The sequence below is a fragment of the Corvus kubaryi genome, unplaced genomic scaffold (genome assembly GCF_017639235.1).
Source record: "Corvus kubaryi isolate FWS band 111438036 unplaced genomic scaffold, C.kubaryi_AGA036_p1.0 37334, whole genome shotgun sequence".
Lineage (NCBI taxonomy): Eukaryota > Metazoa > Chordata > Aves > Passeriformes > Corvidae > Corvus > Corvus kubaryi.
The window spans coordinates 22069838-22093742 of record NW_024581108.1 but is presented as its reverse complement, the minus strand read 5'-3'; the positions used below and the strand labels follow the sequence as shown (position 1 = coordinate 22093742).

Here is a 23905-nt window from a genome sequence, read left to right as displayed (position 1 = left end):
CCAGTGTAAGTTCAGATTAATAACCCACGTGTGAGGGCTCGGGAAGGCTGCAGGCGGCTGTGCACGTGTTCAGCTCTGCTTGTGCTGCTCTAGCCCATCCCTCTGGTTAAGATAGTGGTCTCAGTGGGCTCTGCTACGTCCCATGTTGTATTTTCACAAGTTTTCTTGAGGAAAAGAAGAGGATAGACACGGAGAGGCTGTATTTATTTGCACCTCCCTGCTTGAAGACATTGCTGCTGTGGTACAGCAGCTACGGAAAATCCCAGAGAAGTGTTTCAGGTGAGTTGTAATTGCCATATCCAGCTTTCCCAGGACAAAACCAGCTTGAATCTTGCCACCCCTAATGTCTCCATCAGCAGTGGGACTCTGGACTGCTTTCCAGCCTGGATTCATGTGCTCCCTGTTGTGTCGTATCACGCAGACACTTTACCTGTGAGGCTGGAACGTGGTCCAGGCTGCAGCTGGGGACCTGCAAATTCAGTATTGCTAAATTACTTCACCACGCTCCTGTTTCTCCCACTGCTAGATGGATGCAGTTGTTCCTGCCCAGGTTCTCTCCCACATGGAGATGTTTTGTTGAAAGCAACCCAGAAAGTCCATGCAGAGGTGTAAACAGTCCCCAGATTTCCAACTCCTGGTTTTACCCTGGTGGCCGAAGAGCCCAGTGAGCACCCAGCACAACTGCCAGACTTCAGGTCAAATCCTGCCTGCAGATTTATCTTCCTTTTATATCCCATTTTGATACCTCCTGCTTCTGTAAATCAGAAAGCTAGCATTGAATACTGTCATTATTGCCAGTATAAACAAATATTTTTACTTACTTGTAGTTCAGCACCACAGATCCCACTGTGTTGGGCATGACAGAGAACAAACACCAGTCCCTCCCCAAACTCGCCAGAACCTGGAATTTCTTTTGTTTCAGGTTTTTGTGGTGGGATTAAATGTTTTGTAGCTCCCTGTGCCTGTGCATTCCACTGTATAAAAAGGAAGGCAACAATTTTTGAGCTGCTCCTGCCAGGGAATTTCTGCCTGCTCCAAACTCCGAGGCTCAGAGGGACGCAGGAGCTGGGGCAGCCGACGTGACATTGACCCCGAGGTAGAAAACAGCTCTGTCTCAAGCACTGCCCTTATCTCCTCTTCTGTTAGCTGGTTATCTGGAGCCTACACCTTGCAACCTCAGGTGTATTGTCATCAATCATTTCCTATTTTCTTCTGCGTGCTGGTTCCTCTCTGCCCTTCCTTTGTTAATAACCCAGTTTGCCTATATCCATAAAAATATCTGATTGTGATACCATTTATCCAAAGCGCCATACATCCATCATGCGCTTACGAGCGAGATAAACAAGGTCTCCTGGGAAATATGCCGCCAGAAATATATAGGATAAATAACTATATCAAATGTATGTCAGTGTGCAAGAGGGGAAAATCCATTCATTAGAAGCCGGGTGGAACTGCAGCATTTTATTGTACCCTCTAAGCTTTTAGTTTAACTAAGAAACACACATTTTTGCTTCTTATCTCATCTTGCACAACCCTCCACTGCCCACTTCAGCACGAGATATATTAGCTTCTTCCACTGCCCTTGTAAATGTGTAATTGCTCATAATCTTTTCTTCTTTATTTTGTGTTTTTTTTCTCCCAGGCCTTACAGGCAGCTTCTTCCTTTCTTCTGACTTCAGCTTCGCTGCTCCTGGGTTTCAGCAAGAGAATGTTTGAGCCCTGGGGTGGAGGGGGAGGAGGGGGGCACTGCCCACCTGCCTTTGGTGTTTGAAGGAAGCCCTTGGGTTTGTGTCTCAGTGCCTTGGGCTATGAGGTAAGGGATGAGAATGAACAACTGCAGGTAAAACATAGGTTTTTTGCTCTTGTTTATATGTTTCATGGTGGTATTTTGCATGCAGTTTCTTTAATCACTTGGATTTATTCTTTTGGTTTTGGTTTTGGTTTTTTTGTGGTTCTTTTGTGATTTATCCTTCCAGAAACAGCTCTAAAAGCTGAGGATGCAGGTTGTTTTCCTGCAGACCCCATCTTTTCCCAGCCTCCAAGGCATCAGATCTCTCTGTTCATTAATTTCTCCCCTCTGGTCAAAAAAGAAGCGTACTTGGCTTTCTGACTGAGGTGACTTTGTACTCATTTACTTGCAGGCATTTTCCTGAGTCCTAAGAAGTCGATGTAAAGGTAAGAATTGCTTGTGAGCCAAACTGGTCCTTGCTGTAAGAGCCCTGCCTCGTGTTTCACATAACCTGGCAGCCCAATGCCAAGCAGCATTCATTAAATCACCTGTTGTGATCCTACATTTCACATTCCTCTGCGATGTCTAAGTCACACCAATCCATGGGTGCTTCATGCTGCTGCATTTCCTGACACAGAAGACATCAAATTCAAGCCCTCAGGAGCAAATTCCTCTCTGGGTGAACAGCTCCTTCACCCGGAATAGCAAAGTTGGCCCAAAAGGCCATGGCTTTGCCCCTCAGCAAAGGGATTTTTCACAGAACAATCCATCTCGGGGTTCGAGACAACATGGTTTGTTGTTTTCAGCCCGTAGTTTCATTTACAAGCAAAAGAGAAGTGGTGAAAAAATTGGCCTTTGGCAAACATGCCCACAAAAGAAAATATGGGGCCAGATCTTCAGGTGCCATAAATCAGCTGCAGTGAAGGGGCAACACTGATTTACATCAGCTGAGTGTCAGCCTGTAAATCCCCACTGACACACAGTTGAAAAACAAGCATTTCCAAGCACCTGAGCAATTTCTTTCACTAAACCACTATTCCATTCTACTCCCTCTCTCCATTCAAATGTCTACAGAAGGGCTGCTTTGTGCTTTGAGGTTTTGGTGCTGTTGTTCATAATGGCTGATTCCTTCTCAGGGCTTTTTCCCCCCTTCTCCCCCCGTAATGAAAAGCTCAGTAAAATGAAGTGCCATTCGCCTTCCGTCCATCCCAGGTTTTTGTGGCAGTTCATTAAGAAGAGAGAGCTGCTGGCTCTCGCTGTGGTCTCTGGACACAGTTCAATACTGTGTGCATTCTTGTGCTGAGATTTACGTCTCACATTCAAAAAAGCCCCTTAAATCAAGCAGCCTGTTAGCATCTTCTCAGGCTCTGTGTGCCTGGGAGATAAAATGCCTGCGTGCTAATAGTCAATTCATCACTGATCTTACAGAGCAAAAGCCTTTGCTTGTGTGGGAACATCCTCTGCCCAACGGTTGCGTTCGAGCCTCTCTATTTATTGCTTTATTTACTTATTTAAAATTCCTCATCAGCTCGGGCTTACATTTTGTGGTGATGCTTCAGCATCTTTGGGCTGAAGCCTTCTCCATGCAGAGCAGCATATGGCTTTGCAGGAAATCCAGCCCTGGCCAATATGCTGGACTTACAAATCTGACAGTGCCAACTTCCAAAAGTTTTCATGGTACATATGTCAATACCAACTGCATAGATCGTGAGCTTTTCATGTGTTTCCCAAAGGGAAACATATAAACTCCCTCAGAGTCAGGCTTAGTTATGTAAACACTCGCAGTGAATTTATTTCATGACACGCTGTAGCGCCGCGGTCACCCCGCAGCAAAACCACCTCCTTTGGGTGGATTCTCTGCCATCTCCTGTGCTGCAGCAGTGGTGTTGGGCACTGGTGGGGCTCCCATCCTGTCTGGTGGGACTCCCATCCCATCTGGTGGGGCAAAACCACGGGAGTAGTTGGTCAGGTTTTACACAGTGAATTCAGCACGTATAGAAACACTTTACCAATCAATTATCTCTCCCGGGGGTAAATTCCATAGCATGCCTGGAGTATTTATGGCCCAGCCCAGGTTCCAAACCACGCTGTTCCAGGCACCTTGGGCTTTCAGCAGGCTCTGCTCTGGAGGTTTCTCCCAGCACAGGGCTGCCCACCGTGCTGCGGGGCAGGGTTGGAGCACTGCCGGCTGCGCCGCGACGTCCCTGCCTGGCACGGCGACCAGCCCGACCAGCAGCTCCAACGCCCATCCGTCTCTCCACCTGCAGACACACAGAAAAAAAAGGGAAAAACAGACCAAAAAAAGGGATTTCAGATCTGGTTGAAACCTCTCTGGATATGGACTCCCTGCTCTATCCCAGCTGTGTGCAGGCTGTTTAGATCAAGGCACTTCGAAGCCAGGGCAGATGAAACATCATCACCCCAAACACCAACAGTTGTTTCTTTTCCTTCTCAGCTCATTTGAAAGCCTGTGTCTTGGTTTTCCTTTCCCAAAGGGTAGCTCACAGCTCTCTCTGCAGCAACTTCCTCACCTCTGACCAAGGCAGAGGGACAAAAGTCCCCGAATGTTGTGGGGATGTTGTGAAAAGTCCTTTTGGAGATGGGTCATTTCAAAGCTTTTTCATTACAGTACAGACTGAGTTGTCAGGAGCGGTCGATACTATGGATTATAGCAGTGCTCCTGAATGATGGGAATGCTTGATGGCTGTCATTTACTGTCGTTTTTTATTTACTCATCTGGCCTTCATGCCTGGCTTGGGCAGTTTATTAATCCAGACAGCGCAAATGGATGTGTGTGCTCTTACTTAGTGCTGGCTGGAAAGCTGGGTTTTCCATCTGCTGAAACATTGTGCTTTTTAAAAAAAAAAAGAAAATTTAGTTTGGTCTTAAATGAGTTTTGGAAGTGAAAATTTGAAACTAAAGTTGCCCATGAGTTAGAAGTGTGCCTGTCCCCACTGTTGGCAAAATCAAGGAGCACAGGGCTGGCCAGTTCAGTGCGCTGCTTTGGTGGTGGGTCCTGAGGTTCCCAAGCAAATTCCTGAGATTTGGAAACAACTTAAAGAACCTGAGCTTTTTAAAGAAACCCACTTTGCAGTCAGTGAAGCTAAGCTTTGGCATTCAGCCTCAAAAACTGTCTCCCCAGCTCTGCTCCAACTCCTTATCACGGCTTTGATTTTCTGTTGGTGAGCCCACGGTTGAAGGCCTGGAGCTCTGCCTGGTGGAACTGCTCTGAAGATGGATTTTTCTGCCAGCTTCATGTGCTGAGATTTAGACTTTTTTTGTCATCATGAATCAGGACAAAAATATCCAGAGAGAACTGCAACTTTTTTTGGAAATGAAAGAGCCTGTTCCGACCTCGGCTTTTTTTGCTACCCACTTAACTTTTCAGGATAGTATAGAAAGTGACAAAGAAAACATAAATATAAGCCTGTCACTTCAGAAAAACATATTTTTTCACCCCAGAATAGACACTTCCCTCTAGTCAAAACGCATCCCAGGAGGGGGTGGGAAATCTGGTGATGTAGCAATTTTTTACTAAAACGGCATTTTTGGTGGCACGTTGTGTGAGCAGTTGCTTCACCTGAGCCTTTCCCCTTCCCTCCCCTCTCTGTCTGTTGAGGTTTATGCTCTCCCCCTCGGAGCAGCCATCCTTAGTGGCATGCCATGAGCCCTCCAGAGGATTTCCTGGATTTAATCCAGCGATTAAACACACCCTCATTTCCACTACTCTGTAATAGCCATAGAATCCTAGAATTCCTTGGGTTGGAAGGGAACATCTAATTCCAACCCCTCTGCCAGGGGCAGGGACACCTTCCACTAGAGCAGGAAGCCCCATCAAACCTGGCCTTGGACACTTCAAGGAATGGGGCAACCCGTGCCAGGGCCTCACTACCCTCACAGCGAAGAATTTCTTCTTTAATCTAACCCTGCTCTTTTTCAATTTAAAGCCATTCCCCTTTGTCCTCAGCTGCTAAACTCAGTCTCTTGCAGGGCTGCTCAGGATAACGCAGCAACAAAACACAGAAGGGAAGGTGGGATTGATGTGTGGATGCCAGGAGCTGTTGGATTAGCCATATGGAGGGGGAAATCCATCCCCTTTGCTGCCTTTGCCCCTCCCCTGCTGCACCCTGGGCTCTCACCTCGGCGCTCAGTCTGCTCGCAGGCAGGGCCTCTGTAGCCAGGGCGGCACTGGCAGGAGCAGGTGTCTCCCACCAGGACAGGCTCCCCATTGTTCTGGCACGTTCCACAGCGGCAGGGGTTGAATTCCAGCAGGAACTCATCCAGAGCCCGTTTCAGGTGCTGCCGTTTGGTTTCCATGTGGCCGAGGTTGCTCCTGCGGAGGATTTCGTGGATGGGCTGCAGCTGTGGGGGATGGAGATGGATAGCATGGAAACAATTTCAGCTGGGCATCAACTGGGATGCAGTGACATTGCTGGATGAATTCAGGACTCGGGAAAAACTCATTTGTCTTCCTCGACAGCTGCATGTACATCATGCAAATGTGTTGCTGCCCCAGTGAGAAACCACCGTTCCAAAACCTTCCTCATCCTGGAGGTTTGTGTGAGATTGGCTTTTCTGGACATGCTTGGGAGTTTTAGTATGGATTTGAATGATAAATTAAAACACCCCAGTAAGCCTGTTTTTTTGACTGATTTCTTAGTGCTGTCACAATCCCTGAGATTCTTGCATGCTTTTTGCCTTTTTGAAGAAAATGTTTTGGTAAGAGCTTTGGACAGAGGGTATCATCAAAATTTATTGCCATCCTATCATTTGCAGTGGCCAGATTGTGAAATATCCAGTAAATGCTGAGAATGAGGAATTTTGCCTATATATTTTTTGCCCTTTGATGTAGTGAAATAATACTGTCATCTACAGCTTTGGGAATGTAACTCGCTCATCATATTTTCCAGCAGCAAAATCCAGTTCCTGTATACCAGTCAGCAAAAATAGGCCAGTATGGGCAGCTGCAATTAGAACTTGCCCAACTGAATATTAATATTCAAATGAGCATTAAAGCTAAAAACTTGGGACTGTCTGAGGACACTTATTTATGTTTGTCCATCGATGCAGCTGTGTAAACGCTCTCTGTCTAGGCCAGGAATTTGTTCCAGAGAAGAGCTGGGTGTCAGCTCACTGTGCAAGGCACAGTGAGAGTGATTCATGGGGAAGATCAGGATCAGCTGGGCTTTGGGAAGAGCTCTTAGGCAAATTTGCACAAGCCTGTTTGACAAACTGAGGGGGCTGCAGATAAGAGCTGCTGAAGTGGACACGAGCGCTTATCGGCCGCTCCAGTTGCAAGGTGACTGCTCAGCTCTGGAGCAGCCAAGAGAGAGGTCAGTGCATGGTTTACTGGAAAACTGCAAGAAATTTTGCCCAGAATTGATGGGAACTTGTGCAAAAAGGTGAATAACCTGAAGCTGGATCTGAAAGCACTTGAGTCTTATCAGATCTTTCCGCCACCGAGGTGCTGCCCAGGAAAGCTTGCACAGTCCTTCTTGCCCTGCCAATAACACAGATAATTCCCAAATCCATTTTCCCTTCTCCCACTCTCTGTCAGAGCTTTCTGCTTTCAGATGAAGACAAGAGGGACAGAAATGGCAGCATGTCCCTGCCGTGACAGAGGTCCTTCCCCCACATGCCACAGCTGCTCCTGGAGCAGATCCGCGATCTTGGCGTCTTGGGGTACTTGTGGTCCTGCTGACCACAGCTGAGGAGTTGTGGCCACCCCCTCATGCCTCTGCCAGCTCTACCCTGGATTATTTTTTTGTAGGGTTGCTCTTCTCTGTCCCTTTCCATCCCCTCTGCTTGCCCATATCTCCTCCCCCCCTCAGAAGCCCTATAAGGTGCTTCAGTGATCTTCCCATTTTATGGGGCATCCAGTGGAACAAAAGGGAGAGTAGAGCCTTGCTGCTTTTTATGGCCACAGACCCTCTTTGTGGAGTGTGGGGAAAGACAGGACACACTTGACAAAGTATCCAGGAGCTCCCTGCTCAGAGAACTCCTGGAGGGGGGCTGTCTATGCAGAGCCTTTGCTGTGTGGGGGGAAACAAAACGCTTTCCCCAGCCCCCTGTGAGTCCCCAGCTTATACAGGAGGGCGGACAGCACCAGGGAGAATAATAGGGATGAATACAACTGTAGTTCATTGTGAAGCTGTTGGGGAACACATCAGAAACTTAACCTGGCACTAATCCAGCATTAAGCTCCTTGTCTGTCTCCCTGTGGATGCAGTCGGTGGGAGATGTACTCCCCATTGTGAAATGAATAAGAGGTTACCAGATCAGTGGCCCATTACATTTAATCTTGTTCTGTGATGGGATCACAATAAAAATACGAAATGATCTGCTCGACTACACTTTCATTCCTTAGAGCGGCAGAGTTTCTTCAACTGCAGAAAAGCCTTACCTGGAAATCAATAACAGCAGGATTATATTTTAATGACCTTCCCCAGTGATGATACATTTTGCCATCCCAACTGTTCAGGAGCCCTCCGCTGTAACTGGTATCTCCTCCTCTAATCCGGGGAATAATATCTTCCACAACTGCACTGTGGCTCTCAGAATCTGGAAAGTTGAATTACACACGTATTATTTAGCTGCTGTTTCCACACAGGCTCCAGAAACTGCTAAATGGAGGTGAGATCAGTCGTGCAGGGGGCTCTCAGGGATCTGGCTCCTGGGATCGATGGCAGCCCAGTGCTCCCTGCTTGTGGGGTGAGCCCTCATCCCAAATCCTCTAAGCTGATAAGACCCGAAGAACCTGCACCCCTCCAGCCTTGGTTTCTGGGTAGGACATGGGCAGTAGGTTACACTGTCTATAGCTCATTATGAAATGTACAAATTTGGTGGCTCCTACCCTCTTTGAGTGCTTTTTATAGTCAATTTTGACTTCTTTTAGTTGCCGTGCATGCCCAGTCTGTCATTGCTGAGGACTGCAGCCTCCCATCCACCCCACTGCCTCTGTTTCTAATATGGTATTGCTGCATTAATTCCTGCTCTTTTAAGAGGGATCAGTACTCCTGGAGACTTGGACTCAAAGTTTCTGCTACCTGTCCTACCTCTTCTGGGCGATGACACCAGAGCTCCCTTCCTCACACCTTGTGTGACCCTACTCAAATCCCCATGCCCAAGTGACCAAAACAAGTGACCCAAGGTGCCTCAACAGACCCCTGCCCTGCTGCTGTACCAGCTTTCCGAAATCCTTTCTTTTTGCAGTCAGAGTATGTCAGAGCTGCACTCAGATTCAGGTTCTCCTTCCTGGCTGTCATGCCGAAGAACAGGCCAAAACAGGCACTTATCTCCTCGGTGCTGATGGCTGCAAAACAAAAAGTAGACAGGTAAATTCAGTGACTCATGATGTTTGTTTTCTTACTTCTTTTTTCTATAATTGAAGAAAAGATTCAGTTATTTTCATGGCTTGTATTTTGAAGTCAAGAGCTATTCTGGGCAGAGCACAGTGGAAAACCCCAATATTTTATTGGGGTATGTGGGGCCTATCATATAATAGGTGTAAAACTTGTTTCCTTAGAAAATATTAGAAGAAAGTAAAAATCTTAACGCAAGGCGTCAGGCACGTACGTCCTGTTTGATCTATATATTTAACAACAAACCTTTATTCTTTTTACAGACTAACCGTAACTAGGGTAAAGCTGGGAACAGCAGCTGAAATTAATAGATCCTCGCTAATTTTCCTAAACTCAGGATCTGACCCACCTATTAATGGCTTAGGCAGCACCGTAAGTAGTAACTTGGAAAAGGTCTGTGTGCTGAGAGCTGCCAGAGCTTTGCTGCCTGCTGCTGCCAGCACCACCACATACATCATGAAAATATGTAACTGGAGACCCATGAAGCGACTGCAGAGGGGAGAAGGGAACTAATGAGGTGGTTTCACCAAGGTAAGCAATGTGCATATTTCATACAGCCTGGTTTTATGTAAGCACTTCAGTGTACTGCAAATATAAGGCCGTCTTCTTTGGTAGTTAAAAAGTCCATTGATTTCAGTAAATGCAGGTATTGTAAGTAATAGGTAACTTTTATATTGCTCTTTTTGTCAGAGGACCTTTAAGTGTTTTACAAAGGAGCCTGGTGATCAATACCATGGTATTGAAAGGAGGCACAGAGCTCAGTGGGGTTTGTGGGTTGTGGTTTAATGGTCTGAGGATTGAACCTCTGTCCAAGCCCTGACCTGGAGCATTGTCTGGTGAATGGCCTCACCTCAGCACTGGGGAGCAGTGCCTTGCCTTGCTTGTGTTGAAAATACTGCTCAAACACTCACAGCTCTGGTTTTGTGGAATCCTGGAATGGTTTGGCTTGGAAGGGACCTTTAAGGGCCATCTGGTCCAGCCCCCTCCCCTTCATGGGCAGGGACATCTTCAACTAAATGAGTTTGCTCAGAGCCCCATCCAACCCGGCCTTGAGTGTGTCCAGGGATGGGGCATCCACCACCTCTCCAGGCAACTTGTGCCAGTGTTTCACCAGCCTCATTGTAAAATATTGCTTCTTTAATCTACATTGACCCTCTTTCAGTTGAAAACCATCACCCCTTGTCCTATCACAAGAGGCCCTGATAAAAACCTGTCTTTCTTGTAAGTACTGCAATGTTGCAATGAGGTCTCTCTGGAGCCCTTTCTTCTCCAGGCGGAACAACCTAAATTCCCTCAGCCTTTTCTCATAGGGGAGACTCTGCACTCCTCTAATCAGCTTTGTGGCCTCCTCAGGACCTGCTCCAGCAGTTTCATATCTCTCCTGTGCTGGGAACCCTGGAGCTGGGTGCAGCACTGCACATGGAGCCTCACCAGAGGGGCAGAATCCCCTTCCTTGGCCTGCGCTTGGCCTTGTTGGACCTCATGAGGTTCCCATGGGCCCCGAGCTTGTCCAGGTCCCTCTGGGATGTCAACTGCACACTTGTTCCCTTCTGCACACCCTGCAGGAGAGGCTCACTGGAGCCAGCCGGGGCACAGATCTGCTCCTTGGCCTGGTGGATCCAAAGCCTGGGGAAGTTCTCAGCATCCTGAGAAAGGGGTTGCAAGTCCTGGCTTCAAACTGGTGAGAGCTGAAACATGCTCCAGACTTGAGTGGGAACTGCATCCCACTGCAAAACTGGGCCCTTGAGAAAGATTAAATGTGCAGCACTCAATTACTTGTACTAAACTGTTCAACAGTTGTAAACACAGTGGGTAAAGTTCATTCACCCAAAGCAACATGAGCGATTGCTTATCTTGGTGCTGGAGTGCCATAAAATTAAACTTGAGGAACACCCTGATTAATTGATTTGCCATGGTTCCCGTTGAGTAATTATGTTCAGTGAGGGGCTGTCGATACCATTCGCTATTGGTCGCAGCAGGATCGGGTCTTGATAAATGAAAAGTGGTTATCACTGCAAAAGGGTTGCCACAGTAAATATTGGCACTTGAGGGGGGGAGCCCTGATAGGGTTTTTTTTTTTATATGATATAATTTGCGATAGTTAAATGTGCTCGAGTGATAAGATTTACTGCTGCATTTTGAATTAATCAGAATATATGAAGACTCTTTCTAATTTACTCCGCGCATAATGTTCCTCCCATAAATGTTCTTGTAATGTGTGAACACATTATACTGTTTTCTGCTAAATAATAGAACCATAACAATCTATTTTAAAAACAAGTAATGAAAAATATTGATGGCAGAGCAACGAGGGACCTCGTTCTGACATATGTATTTATTTCACTCATGACCACATCCATATAAGCCCTTGCAGCCTGAAAGCTGGGAATGGGTCTGGCAGCAAAACTGCAGCCCTAAGCTCTGCAGCGAGTTGTGGATGTTTAAACAGAGAAGGTGATTTCATTTTCAAAATTCAGGTTTCCTAAATGCTCAAAGTCCAGCTCTATGCCGACCCAGATGCTCAGTGGCCACCTAAGCTGTGTCTCATTTAGGGAGGACTCAGCCAAGGGATCTTTTTCCCAAGTTTGTGCTTTAGTCACTGGTCTATGAAAAAAATGAATATTCTCTGTTCCAGAGCATTTAGCAAACAGCCTCGTGGGCTGGATGGGCCCTCAGGATGCAGTGGTTGATCTAAAGCAGTGCCACGCTCAGCCCTGTGGGGACTCAGTGATGCATCTTCAGAGCTTCACTCATCTTAGGAAGCTCTAATTTTAAGACTTGAGCACTTACATCCTGATCCTAACCATTCCTCAGGCAAGGAGGATAATCCTCTTGCAAACACAGCCTCCAAGCATGGCTGTGATCAACATTAGAGAAATCAGGGTTTTTTTACTAAATGCTCTCAGACAGTGGCATATCACACACTGCAGGTGGGTCCTTCTGGGTCAGCACTGTGTGACACACAGCACTGCTGGCTTGGTAAGGGTGGACTTCCTGGCAGAGCCTGGATTAGATGAAAATTACAGAATGGTGCTGCATTCGAATGAAAATTACATCCCTATTGGGGCACATTTTTGTCTTTTGCTGGACTTCAGCTTCCTTCTTTCCTAAGATAAGGCATCTCGTAGCAGTAAATCTCCTTACATACACAGCAAGCACAAGATAAAGCAAAATAATAGCCTCCCTCCACATGCTCTTGATTAATTCTTCCTCTGAAATTGGCAGTCTGCTTCCCGAAGACTTGCTTGCCAAGACCTTATTCACTTCTGTATCACTCACCCTTCAAAGTGAAGAAGTGATTTGAAGAGGCATCATGTTTCCAAACATTAGAGGTTCAGGAACTTGATGAAAATTCTCTCAATCAGTAATTTCTTGAGGAAAAATTGGCATGGCTAATGTGAAATACGGAGTGCACAGTTATCCTAATGCTGATGGGGCCAAACCATTTCAGACTAGAGGCAGAATCTGGGTCAGAACCATGAAAATTATTGAAATTACCAAAGTTACAGCAATTTGCACCTGTTGTCCAAGGTCACAATTTCCTTCTGCATCAGTGTCTGGCCTGGAGTTACCAAGGCAGTGGTGCCCTCAGCACAGCAGAGTGATGGCCCTTAGGGGAAGTGGGATCTATTGCGTTGTTGACACCTTTACAGAAGTTGACAACCTGGTTAGTGAGTGAAAATCCCATTTTATTTTTCTGCATCCCATGTTTTTGGTTAGGAAAAATGTTACATTTTGACTCACCAGCAATGGCAACTCTCACACTCTCGGTGTCTGCAGTGGGTATTTTATCTAACTGAGATTTAGAGGTAGGCCTCTCCAGCCTCATACACTCCAATTTGTTGAGAACTGAAGCTAACAGGGGTCTGTTAGTCTTCAGATGTGGCACTAAGCAGGGTAAAGTGGCAGAGGTATGGCCGAGTGCAGTGCGATATTTCCATTTACAGAGAGTTGCAGCCCTCGCTCCCAACAGGCTAAAATGTGAGTGGGCTGATTTGCTGTGCTCTGGATGGCTTTGCAGCGTTCATGGTGAACAAAGATGACAAGAAATGGGGCAAGACTAGCAAGTGACACTGAAAAAATGGAGAAAATAATGCTCAGGTTCCTTCCTAAACTACCGCAGGAAGCACATTTTGGGACACTCAAGCTAATCCCAGGCCATGTGGCTAGTAATGTCACCAGGTTGGAAATACCTGGTTCAAAGCAGAAAGTTGAGAACAGAGAATATACTTTGATATATTATTTGATATATATTTGGTTTTCTGACCTTTTCTTCGCATTTCCTCCTTATTGATGACAAGGATGTACTCAAAGACACCCCCCATGGTGCCAGATGTCATGAAGTGGGTGCCGTAGTCGTTGATGAATTTGGCATACATGCCATAGTTGTAGGTGTCTGGGAGGTCCTGCAGCGAGAGTAGCACATCTTCATCCAAAACAATGTTGTCCCTTCTCATCTTGAAGCGGGCTGTCTGCACCTTGGTCACAGCTCTAATGAATCCAACATCCTGTAGGTAAAGGAAAGAGGAGCTGCAGTCAACATTAATTTAAACAAATGAATTTCTAGTCTTTAGGCTTGCAGGGGAAAGCCTGAGTCTCTGACTGTCCATATATGTTGAAGGCATGAAAACAAGCCCAAGTTTAAATGAAATAATGGTAATTCTGTTTTTAAAGTCTCTCTCTTACGTGCTGTGGAGGGAGGTGGAGGGCCTTGGGGAGTTGGATACTGTGGGGTTTTTTTTAATTGATGTGTGAACACGATCAGACTTGGGCTCCACATGATTCCCCTCCATTCTCCATTTCTGCCATTTCTTTTTCTGGTTTCCTTTCCATATTGTTTATTCCTTTTTTGCTTTTTTCACAGCCTCAATCAGTGACAAAGCACAAGGGTCAAGCCCAGCCCAGCAGAGGGGAGATTCCCTGGCCAGGAAGATGCTGATGGAGGGAGAATTTCCTGGATATACACCAGCTCCAAGCCTCCACCTCTATATTTGCCATTGCTTTGGACAATCTCCACTGCAACATGAGCAGCCCTTTAAATGATTCCTCCAATAACTGATCATCATTTAGCTGCAAACATCATGTGAGTCTGGACAAGGGCACAGTAAATACTATAATGGTGCTCATTTCAAACAGCTTTTAAGGGCATTTTAACTTGGAACACCATCAAAGTAATTCTTCTTTATTGTTTTCTGTCAGCAGCCACGAGAGAAGAGGAGATGGGGCACAGTAAATGTGGGAAATACCAGCACTCATGTTATTAGATTGGAAAGAGGTCATCACAGCCAGTCCATGATGTAAACCCTGTGTGAGAAGTACACCCTATTACCAGGTGCTGTTTTTTCAGCGTGGTATTTTAACCTCCTGTAAAAAGCAGCCTATTTCCCCATCACGAGGCAGCTCGTATTAATTTGAGCAAGATATATTTGCTACCGGAGATCATTCCCGGAGGATAATTGTTTTGATCAGCATCTTGATATTCCCTCCTCCCTCATCGTCACTTTTAAGCATTTTTTAATTTATGCGCTTAATGTAGCCATGAAACAGGATGGGGTGAGATGACATGTGCCGTGGCACTCCGTAATTCAATTTTATTCCCACTCCCTGTTTGCTAAAACATACCAGGAACAGCAAACAGGATTACTAACGATCATACATTTGCAATTACATGAACAAATTAAGGTACAATTACCCTGTGTTAAAAAATGCATTTGAGAGAATAAACTGACATAAGTTACAGCCAGACCATGCGATGCAGAGATGATACGACTGGAGCAGATGCATCACTGATTTGGTTGGGTTTTTTTTACCTTTTCATTGTATTCTGTGAAATTCTTCAGGGATCCTTTGCCACCTGATAAAGTCAGGCCCAGGTTTAACATGACATCTACTCTGCCAGGCCCAATTCCAATGGTGAAGCCTGTTGTTTTGGATTTATCACTTTTAAGGGCGTCAAGCAGGTCCTTTGAATCGTCGTAAAACTCATAAGTGAATCCAGAATCAGCATGAGCCTAAAATGAAAGGAGCAGACATTAATTTTTCAGGTGCTTCCCTTCCTTTTCAATCACTACTTCTTGAAGGAGCTGATAGTACCTCTGTTGAAGCCCGTGATGCTCCTGACAGCACCAGCACTGACTTCAGTGATTGTGGAATAAGGAATTAAGTCCCTTGCCGTTTCATTTGGAAATATGTGAAAAATGTGGATAAAGCCAAGCATTTTGCTTCATCCATCTCCAAGCAGGGAAGAAGTTTGTGTTTACCCACTCAAAGCCAGAGCTGGTAATGGTACCTATTAAGACAGCCTGACACTTCCCATCATAAAACCCTTCTTCCAGTTCCTTACAGCTCTGCCAAATCCTAACGATTTGGACTGATTTTTTTTTTCTCTCCAGCCTGCTTCTGGATGAATTTATTTAGAAAAAAAAAAAAAATCAACATCTATTTACAATGGCAAGGCTAGAAAACAAACATTGTTTTGCCTGTGTTTTAGAGAAGTGACCTTTTCCTTGACAGCTCTGCTTTGCTGGCACGTGGAATCGAGCAGCTCTGCTGAATCTGGGCTGTGCCATTTGCCAGCTCTGTAAAAAGCCAGCCCCACTGTTCAAACAGGGGACTAAGGGACTCTGCCTTCTGGGAGGACATGAAAGCTACTTGTACTGAGTAATATTTCCCAGGGTTAATGTGTTTTCATTCATTCATGTCACAAAACATGATGAATGTTCAACAGTGTGGCCAAGGCACCCACTTAGGACATGGGAAACCCAAGCTGAATCCTTGGTCTGCTTGGATCAGTGTCCAACATCAGATGTGACCTCGTGGACTATAGGTGTTGTGATCCATGGTGGTGGGTTTCAGGATCCCTGTCTCACTCAGAATTGGGATTTATGCCCCTTGTAGCCACGCCATAGACATAAAACGCTTTCAAAGATTGAACCAGCAGCATCGGTACCATTTTACACATGGCCAACTCTATCCCTAGAGAGGCAAGAGGCTGGTGCAAGCTCTACAGCTCACTAATAGCAGAATTTAGAGAAAACACCTTTCCCTTGGCTCTGACTGGGCCAGAGGAAGCAGTGGGGACGCCTGGGTGATAAAGCACGTTAATTCCTTGACGTGCCATAAACCAACATTTACACCATCAAGTGCCCCTTGAGGTACCTTAAAGACAACCTACAGAGAATGATGGAATGTACCTAATATCTTTGTGGGAAGTTTGGCTTTCTGCTGGGAAACTGCTGCTAAGTTTGGCCTCCTGAAGCACTCACCAGGAACTGGTATATGTGGAAGTTGTAAGGCTTGCGGAAATACTTCTCGTCGTCTCCGTAGTACAGGCGCTCACAGGCGGCGTCGTACTGCAGCTCCCGCCACTCCCCGTTATACACGTACTCACAGAACCCTCCAAAAAATCCAGGGTCGTATATGTTCTGCCTCTCCTCCTGTGTTAGGATGTTGTATCTTGGAAAGAAGTAGCGTTCAGGAAGTTACCCATAGCTCCAGTTTTGTTTCCCCAGTCTCTGTCACAGGTTCTGCTGACACTACAGGTTATCTATCCTCAGGCCTCCTGAGGATCTGGAATAGAACTTAGAGTTGGGTGGGCTTTGTTATCTTGTTGTTATCTCCTTCCCAAAGATAACAGGAGACAAACACCCATTTTATTTCCAAGACATTAGTTTGGACTCAGATGCGAGAAATGGAAGAAATCAGTGAAGTTGCCCAGCCCCTCCCTGCAAGCACAGCCATGAAAGTCCCAAAGTCCTGGAATTCCTCCAGGTTCCTCTTGAGCCTAATGCATCTCATTGTCACAAAGTGCTTCCTGGCATTCTCTGCAATTATTTTCTCTCTTAATTTCATCTCTTTCTTTTTAATAATGGTCCCGTTTCTCAGGGTAGTTAACACCCTCCCTAGACATGAAGCCTGTGCTTTGCCAAGTCTGTCACTTATTATTTCCTTATTCCTCCTTCTTCCTGCTCTCCAGCCCTCACAGCTGCTGCCCTCTGAAATCCCTCCTATTACTTAGTATTCCATGTAATTCCGTGGCCCAAAGTGAAAGCATTATTTAAACTAGGCAGCAGCACTGCTCTTCTCAACAGGGAACCATCTTTAGGATTAAGACAGCAAATGCCATTGCTTTTGTGTGTTCTGCAGGAGGAACACCTCAGAGAGCAGAATTAAGCAGGGTTCTCAGTGAAAATTAATGCATGCCTTGTAAAACTTTGGATGGACCGTCCCAGGCCCTGGGCCAGAGAGACATTTATCTCATGGACTCCAGAGAGTGTCCCATTGAGCTGATGGGAAAGTTATCCAACAGCTGGCTCCATTCTCATCCTGTAGCCCATGTTCATAAAATCCTAGAATGGTTTGGGCTGGGAGGGACCTTAAAGATCATCTTGTTCCAACCCCTGTCACAGGCAGGGCCGTGTTCTCCAAATGAAGCAGTAGCTTGGTTAAAACACAAGATTTACAACAAGAATGTCGCAGTGCACTATTTGCCTTTCAAGTTCTTCTGGATTTCTCTTTTGCCTGCAGTACCTGATCAAAATTTGAAACTGAACAGGGAAACACTTTTTGTGAATAGGAGTATTTACATAAACTCGTGTGGAACTCAGGCTCTCTGCCTTGAATCTGTGCTCTGAAGTCGTAAATCCTGGAGTTAAATCTCCTTAAGGATGAATGCCAGCAGGGTGCTGCATCTCCAAAGTCTGCTGTTTGCTTTTGTCTACTAGTTTTAACAACTGAAGAAAGCTGTGAGGTAACTGGAATATATTTGTACAGGAGTATAAAGAGGGCATCACAGGTACAGTGTGGTTGGGAGAGGCCAAGGTCAGGTAACAGATCTGAGACAGAATTTGAAATAAAAGCTGGAATGAACCCTCGTTGCTACCCATGGTCACATGGGACAGCACCTCCCCTTTGGGTTCTGTACAGCCCTCTATCAATTCATGGATCACAGTTATTACTAAGGAAGAGCAATATAAGAAACATAATCCTGGTTTGATTGTGAGAGGAGCGGCTATTGATTAATTACTCACCCTTGGACTGCTTTTTCCGCCCCTGGGATTGGGAACAGATGTTCACAAGGGCTTTCAATATCTTCATCCTCACAGTTATCCTCATCAGACCCATCTCTGCAGTCTCTGTCTCCATTGCACACAAGATGTCGTTTGATGCAGCGCCCTAAAGTGCACAGATGCAGGCGGTGGCTTATCTGCCCTCCAGAAATCCTGGCTGGCAGCTTGCACTGATTGTGCTGCTTTTCACCCACATCTCAGGGCCACAAGGAGTCGTGCTGGGTGTTAAACACAGAGCTATTCCACTGGGAATTTGCTTTTTCAAGCTCCTGCGGAAGGTCTTTGTGACCTAAACACAGCACAGAGTCCAAGCTGGCCACTCCCATGGGCTTCTGCCAGGTGGGAATCAAGGTGAGATCACCTCTCTGTCCTGACTTAATTTTCTAAAATTATGGTCTTGGAAAGTTGGTATAGGAATAGCTTCTCCCCTTGGCTTAAGGAAGTCAACTCCATCTTATTAAAGTGCAATTTTTTCTCTTCCCATTGCAGGAAGCATTTGGGGAGTTTATTGCAATAATTAGAGTGCAAGAATGGGTATTTGCAGGAGAGGCAGCGTGGAAGGGCTTTTGCTTCTGGGAGTGTGGATAAAGCCTTGAGGACGGAACTGGCACTGCTTAATTTACCCCAGGGGAATGATGATAACCTGCTCCAGCTGGTGAGCTGGTCACAGAGCCGACCTTTGGTTCCAACTTTCAATAGAATTTTCGTTAAACGCTCAGGATGGAAGTTGGAGCCATTTGTGTAGGAACAAAAATCTGTCAAGGCTAGTCAAAGTTTCAGAGAACAGCCGTTTTATATCCTAATCCTCAGAGCTGGAGATGGCTAAAAATAACTAAATCAGCCCAACAGATTGCTGGTTGGGTTGATGATTGAACTCTGTCTCTAGCAGGGGAGAAAGCGACGCGTTGCGGGAGCGTTGTGCCCGCGGAGGGGTGCGTGAGCGCGCAGCACAGTAGTTGGAGCAGAATATTCCTTCTCTCTTTGTTCCACTGAAAAATTCACATTTTCCATGTCACACAGCCTCCTTTTCTACCCAAATCCGAGTGTGACATGGATGGATTTCTGTAAAACTGGGGGGAAAATCACTAAAGGAGGGAAAAACACTAAAGAGGGGAACTTTCCTGCTTTCTCTTGTACTGGTTCACCCTCCTGCTGCCCAGGGCAGGGGACTGATACTCCCAGGACCAAAACCTCTCTGGCAGGGGTTTGTGCCTGGTTCACTCACCTGTTTCCTCACACTGGAAGTCCTGCCCACACCGTGGTGGCCCTGTGCACGTTGTCTCAGCTCGACAGGCTTGCTCATCCCAGAGGTGCCCTGCGCAGCGTCGCCCTCCAAACTCTGCTGCCTGCACCAGCCGCCGGTACCGGTGCTGCACAGAGACACAGGCACTTGTATCCCCCAGAGACATCACCTCCCCAAGCCATAAAACAATCAAAACTATCATTTTTGTCTATATTCTTGGTTTTGTGTGTGTGTGTGTATGTTGCTTCAAGACTTTGTGCATGATACAGGGAGGAGAGTCAGCAGAGAGTTTGGAGCTCAGGTTGGCTGGAGTTCATACACATGAACATAAAGGGGAGTTTAATGGAATGGCAGTTTAAAAAATATCTCTGCTTTATACCTTGGAAAAATATGGCATTTTTCCAGCTGCATATGCTTTGTCCTGCAATGCACCAGGCTCAGATGGACACAGACACTAATTACAACACTGATCCTGCAACATTTCTGATGGATTATTAATGAGAATTGCTGCTCTTTAAACTAGGAAGGGAAAAGAAAGTAAGGAAAGGGAGAAGAGCCATAGAGCCATATTATTTACTGATAATATACTGCCTATAAGAACAGGAACAAAAAATGCAGGGATAACATAAACTCAGTAGAAAGCAGAATTATGCCAGGTATTTGAAAATAAATTCTCGAGCTATGAAGACATATGTGAAATGATATAAAAATATGAGAACAGGAGCTGATGCATGAAGGCTGCTTCTAATCTCTTCTCACTGGACTATTTGCATTAAGAAGCAGGGGATACTTAATTAAATCTGAGATAGAAAAGGAAGAAAGTCTTGGGCAAATACTCTGGCCTGATTCTTCCACCATTTGCCTTGATTTTGCTTCTCCTGCTCTGCTGCCTCGAATGAATTTATTCCCCAGTTTACACCAGGGTAAGTAAGAGCCTCTCTAGCAGAGGAGCATTTCCATCATATTTGGATGAGTTTACTGGATGCTTCAGAATGATGAATATGTATAATATATATAATTAATGTGTGTACATCCTCATCACAGACACATCTGAAGATAAATGAATACATTACAGTGGATCCTTACTTTTTTCTCTTGGCAAGGGAAGCAATCAGTCCATCCTGACCACTGGCTCAGCTGACAGTCGACAGGAGCTGGAGAATTAACATCTCTGCTGCTTCTTCTAGGGAGGGGAAGAGAGAGTGGTCTAAGGTCTTTGAAGCAGTGTTTTGAGAGGGGATGGAGGCTGGAAGAGGGAAAATTATCTGTGTGCGTGTGTGTTTTTCCACCAGGAAGCTGTTTCATAGGAAATGGGAAGCATCCCAAGGTGCCCCATCCAAGTATTCACCATCAGAATTGATCAGATGCTGCAGGTGCAGTACCTGGGGATTTTGTCTTGGGTTTCATGGTCTGCCAAGAGATCCTCACCCATTCCAATAGGTGGATTACAATTAAAAATATATATACAAAATATATACATAAGACCGAACATCCTGAGAAAAGAGAAGGAATGTTGTGAAGAGACAGGTTTTAAAGAAAAGCTGATTTTTTGCCTTTCTTTTCAGAAGCACATCACAATCTCCAGGAGCAGGGATGCTTATCACTACTGAGCCTGTTTTGACATCACTTTCTTTACACCAATGTGAGCTCATGATTGGGATTTTTCCTGGCGAGTATGAAAGGAGATCCTGGTTTCCATGGGCTTTGTGGAATTCTGGGAATGGCTACACCAACAGTGCTGAGAGAGTGAGGTACAAAGGATGCTGACTAAGAATTTGTTGGTTGAGTACTTCTGAAGCAAAATACATAAACTCTGAGAAGAAGAAAATAATTAAAGGGATATTATAAAAGGAGAAAATGGAAAATACTTCTCCTGTCTCCCAGCCCAGTCATTACAATCTCTAGTTCTGTCCCTACTCCTAAAACCTTCATTTGTATGAGCCATTTCTTTGTCTTGAGGAAGAATTTGTGGCGTGCAAATGCAACCCTGCACTTGCCACAGCCTTCAAAGCATTTTGAGGGTTTGTTCTGAGTCAGAACATTATTATTTTTATTATTATTTTGGTGATTAACTAATGAGCAGTCTGTTTTACTTACAAGACTGCAGTCCAGGAAGAAATATTGGTAATTAGGGGAGGTACGGAGCTCATGGGGGATTCATCAGAGGCTGGGGAAGAGAGATTTACTAAAGGAAAGCCACAGCATCTCAGTAAGGGAGCCTGTGGGTGCAGATCCGTGTGTGAGATGAAAACCCAGGAGCCTGCAGAGGAGCCCAGAGCTGGAGGACACACAGGTATTGATGCCTTTTTGCTCTGACAGGAGGATTTGTGGGCTGCCTCCTTCAGCACTTCGCGAAGTACTTAATTGGCTCACCTTCGATTGGATTTTACATTTACCTCTTCATTATTCTGCCTTGTTTGATAAGTTCATCAAACATCAAAAATCTCGTCTTTGTTCATTTTCAAAAGGGATTATCGGAATAAGCCTTCATAATTAAGTGTATCACTGCCACAGTTTTTTTCCTTTCTGCCTTCTCCTTGTCTCCATGTTCCAATTATCACTGATACCTTTTTTTGATCCTTCTAAATCATATTTGCCTTTACAACAAGCCTGAAATTAATAGCTGTAGAAAAAAAAATCCACCCATTTCCCTATCATGACACTATAGCTTTAGAAAGAATGTAACTTGTTTATTCCTTTCCTTCAAAGCCCAAGTGACACTCGGATAGGTTAATAATACTGTTCATGGAAAAAAACTGAGGTATGAGGATCTGGCTTGGACTGAAACTGGGTTGCTCACATGCATTTGTTAGCTTCGTGTTGTCAAATGTAAAATAATTATAATGCAAAAGAATATGAAAAATATTAACTCATAAATCATCCTGTATAGAGAACTCATTTCAAGGGCCCAAACCCAGCATGGTAATTTTGGTAAGGAAGTTTAAGAAGGCTTAATAGTCATGTGTAAAAGAAAAACCGTTGTGCAAACAGTTCCTTTAAGAAGGAATTACAATGCCTGGCTTGGGCTTTGGGCAACTGCCAATTTTTTTTTTTTTCTCCCTGGTAGCTTTGTGCACATGCCTCAAGTTGGGACAAAACTGATGGGCTGACTGACGTGCTGGTAATTCCTGTATGGAAATCTGGGAAGGGGAGCAGACTTACCTTTGGGAAGGCAATGCCTGAAGCTCCCTGCACGCCGTGGCCTGGCCTGGCGATAAAACCAGTGAGCACACAGACAGGATCAAGGGACAGAGCTGACCCAGGCTCCTCCACATTGCTTTGCCATATGTAAATGTTTGCTATAGATCAGCTGCAAACCAAAGCTTTTAAGTTTTCAGGACTGCTGGAAGGAGCACAGAGCCCACCGGGCTCCGAAATGCTGCGGTAAATCATTGACAGCAGCACAGATCGAATCACAAAGAATCAGGACACATCCCAGAGGCCTTTGCCCTTTTGGAAACAAATTCCCTGTTTTCTGGCAAGGAAATATATTAAACTGTGCAACTGTTTCCACATTAAAGTCAATCAAGTCCTATTGCAGCAGTGTGTTTCTTGTCCAGCCTGCACCCTCCTTTTAATTTGAAGGAGGAGGAAACTCATGTTATTTCCCGCAGTGACTTCCCTGTAATTTTGATGTGTCTGGTTGCTGACCAGGGAAAAGCTTCCCAGTACAGCAAATTGAAGATTAACACAAAATTGTGTTATGAGGAACATGTACCTTCCAGATACGTGAAGGAAATGTCAGTTCAGCTTCCTCCCCTTGCCAGCCCCATGAGGCAGTTTCCCACCTCTAAAGCTGATGTGAGTTATCACCTGGCTTTTCGATGGCCCTACACAGCCACTGCAACCATGAAAATTGAATTCCTTGTTCTCTAAAGTGATTTGGGGGGAGAAAGATATCCCCTACATCTGAAATTGTTGTGGCCATATCACGTGCAAACCCATGTGCTCGTGGTGGCTCTAATGGTTTTAGCTGGGTGGCATCTTAGTGGATGTGCACAAGTGTAGGAAAGCAATACCACAGCAATCAAGAACACCACAGGTTATTTGTTTTTAAGATGATAGTCGCAAGATGACAATATTTAGTTCTGTTGTGTTGGAAGAAAATAAAAATGGCCATGAGAAGGGTACTTGGTCACAGCCCAAGTTGCCTCATAGCTGTTTCCTCAAGCTTTCACAGCCTCCAAAATGCCCCTAAGGGCCCTGGGCAGGCACAAAAAAGTACAAGAAAACTGTACCTTCATTAGGTATCAGTTAAAAAAAAAAGAGTAAGAGATCTATGGAGACTTGTGTGTTCCAAAAAGTGCCTGTTTCTCCCTGCTTTTTCTTCTGCATAAGTGGGCTGAGATGCTTCATGCATAAATGAAGTGTTCCCAGCAGACAACTGGAAGTTTGAACCTCAATAAATTAAAGAGAAAGTGTAATTATTGTAGGAAAGTCTGGTCTTGGGCTATTATAGCTGTTAAGCAGACAGTGAATTGTCCTGTGTCCACAAAAGGCTGGG

At 45.3% G+C, this 23905-nt stretch overlaps 1 protein-coding gene across 3 annotated transcripts; it reads right to left on the bottom strand.

Moving 5' to 3' along the window:
• Window positions 1–185: 185 nt before the first annotated feature.
• Window positions 186–22787, bottom strand: C8A (complement C8 alpha chain). 3 transcript variants are annotated; one of them, XM_042030791.1, is made up of 12 exons: window positions 22564–22787; window positions 20488–20584; window positions 19384–19528; window positions 18120–18264; window positions 16356–16545; window positions 14901–15101; window positions 13358–13598; window positions 8913–9041; window positions 8133–8290; window positions 5869–6091; window positions 3830–3990; window positions 186–469 (listed from the first exon to the last, which is right to left on the bottom strand). In XM_042030791.1, exons 1-11 carry the CDS (start codon window positions 22674–22676, stop codon window positions 3839–3841), a joined length of 1794 nt encoding a protein of 597 aa, XP_041886725.1. In that variant the 5' UTR covers window positions 22677–22787; the 3' UTR covers window positions 186–469; window positions 3830–3838. The 3 variants fall into 3 exon arrangements, with proteins under 3 accessions (XP_041886725.1, XP_041886723.1, XP_041886722.1); XM_042030789.1 differs by lacking the exon at window positions 186–469 and adding an exon at window positions 3493–3664; XM_042030788.1 differs by lacking the exon at window positions 186–469 and having other exon boundaries at window positions 3493–3990.
• Between the last annotated feature and the right edge of the window lie 1118 nt (window positions 22788–23905).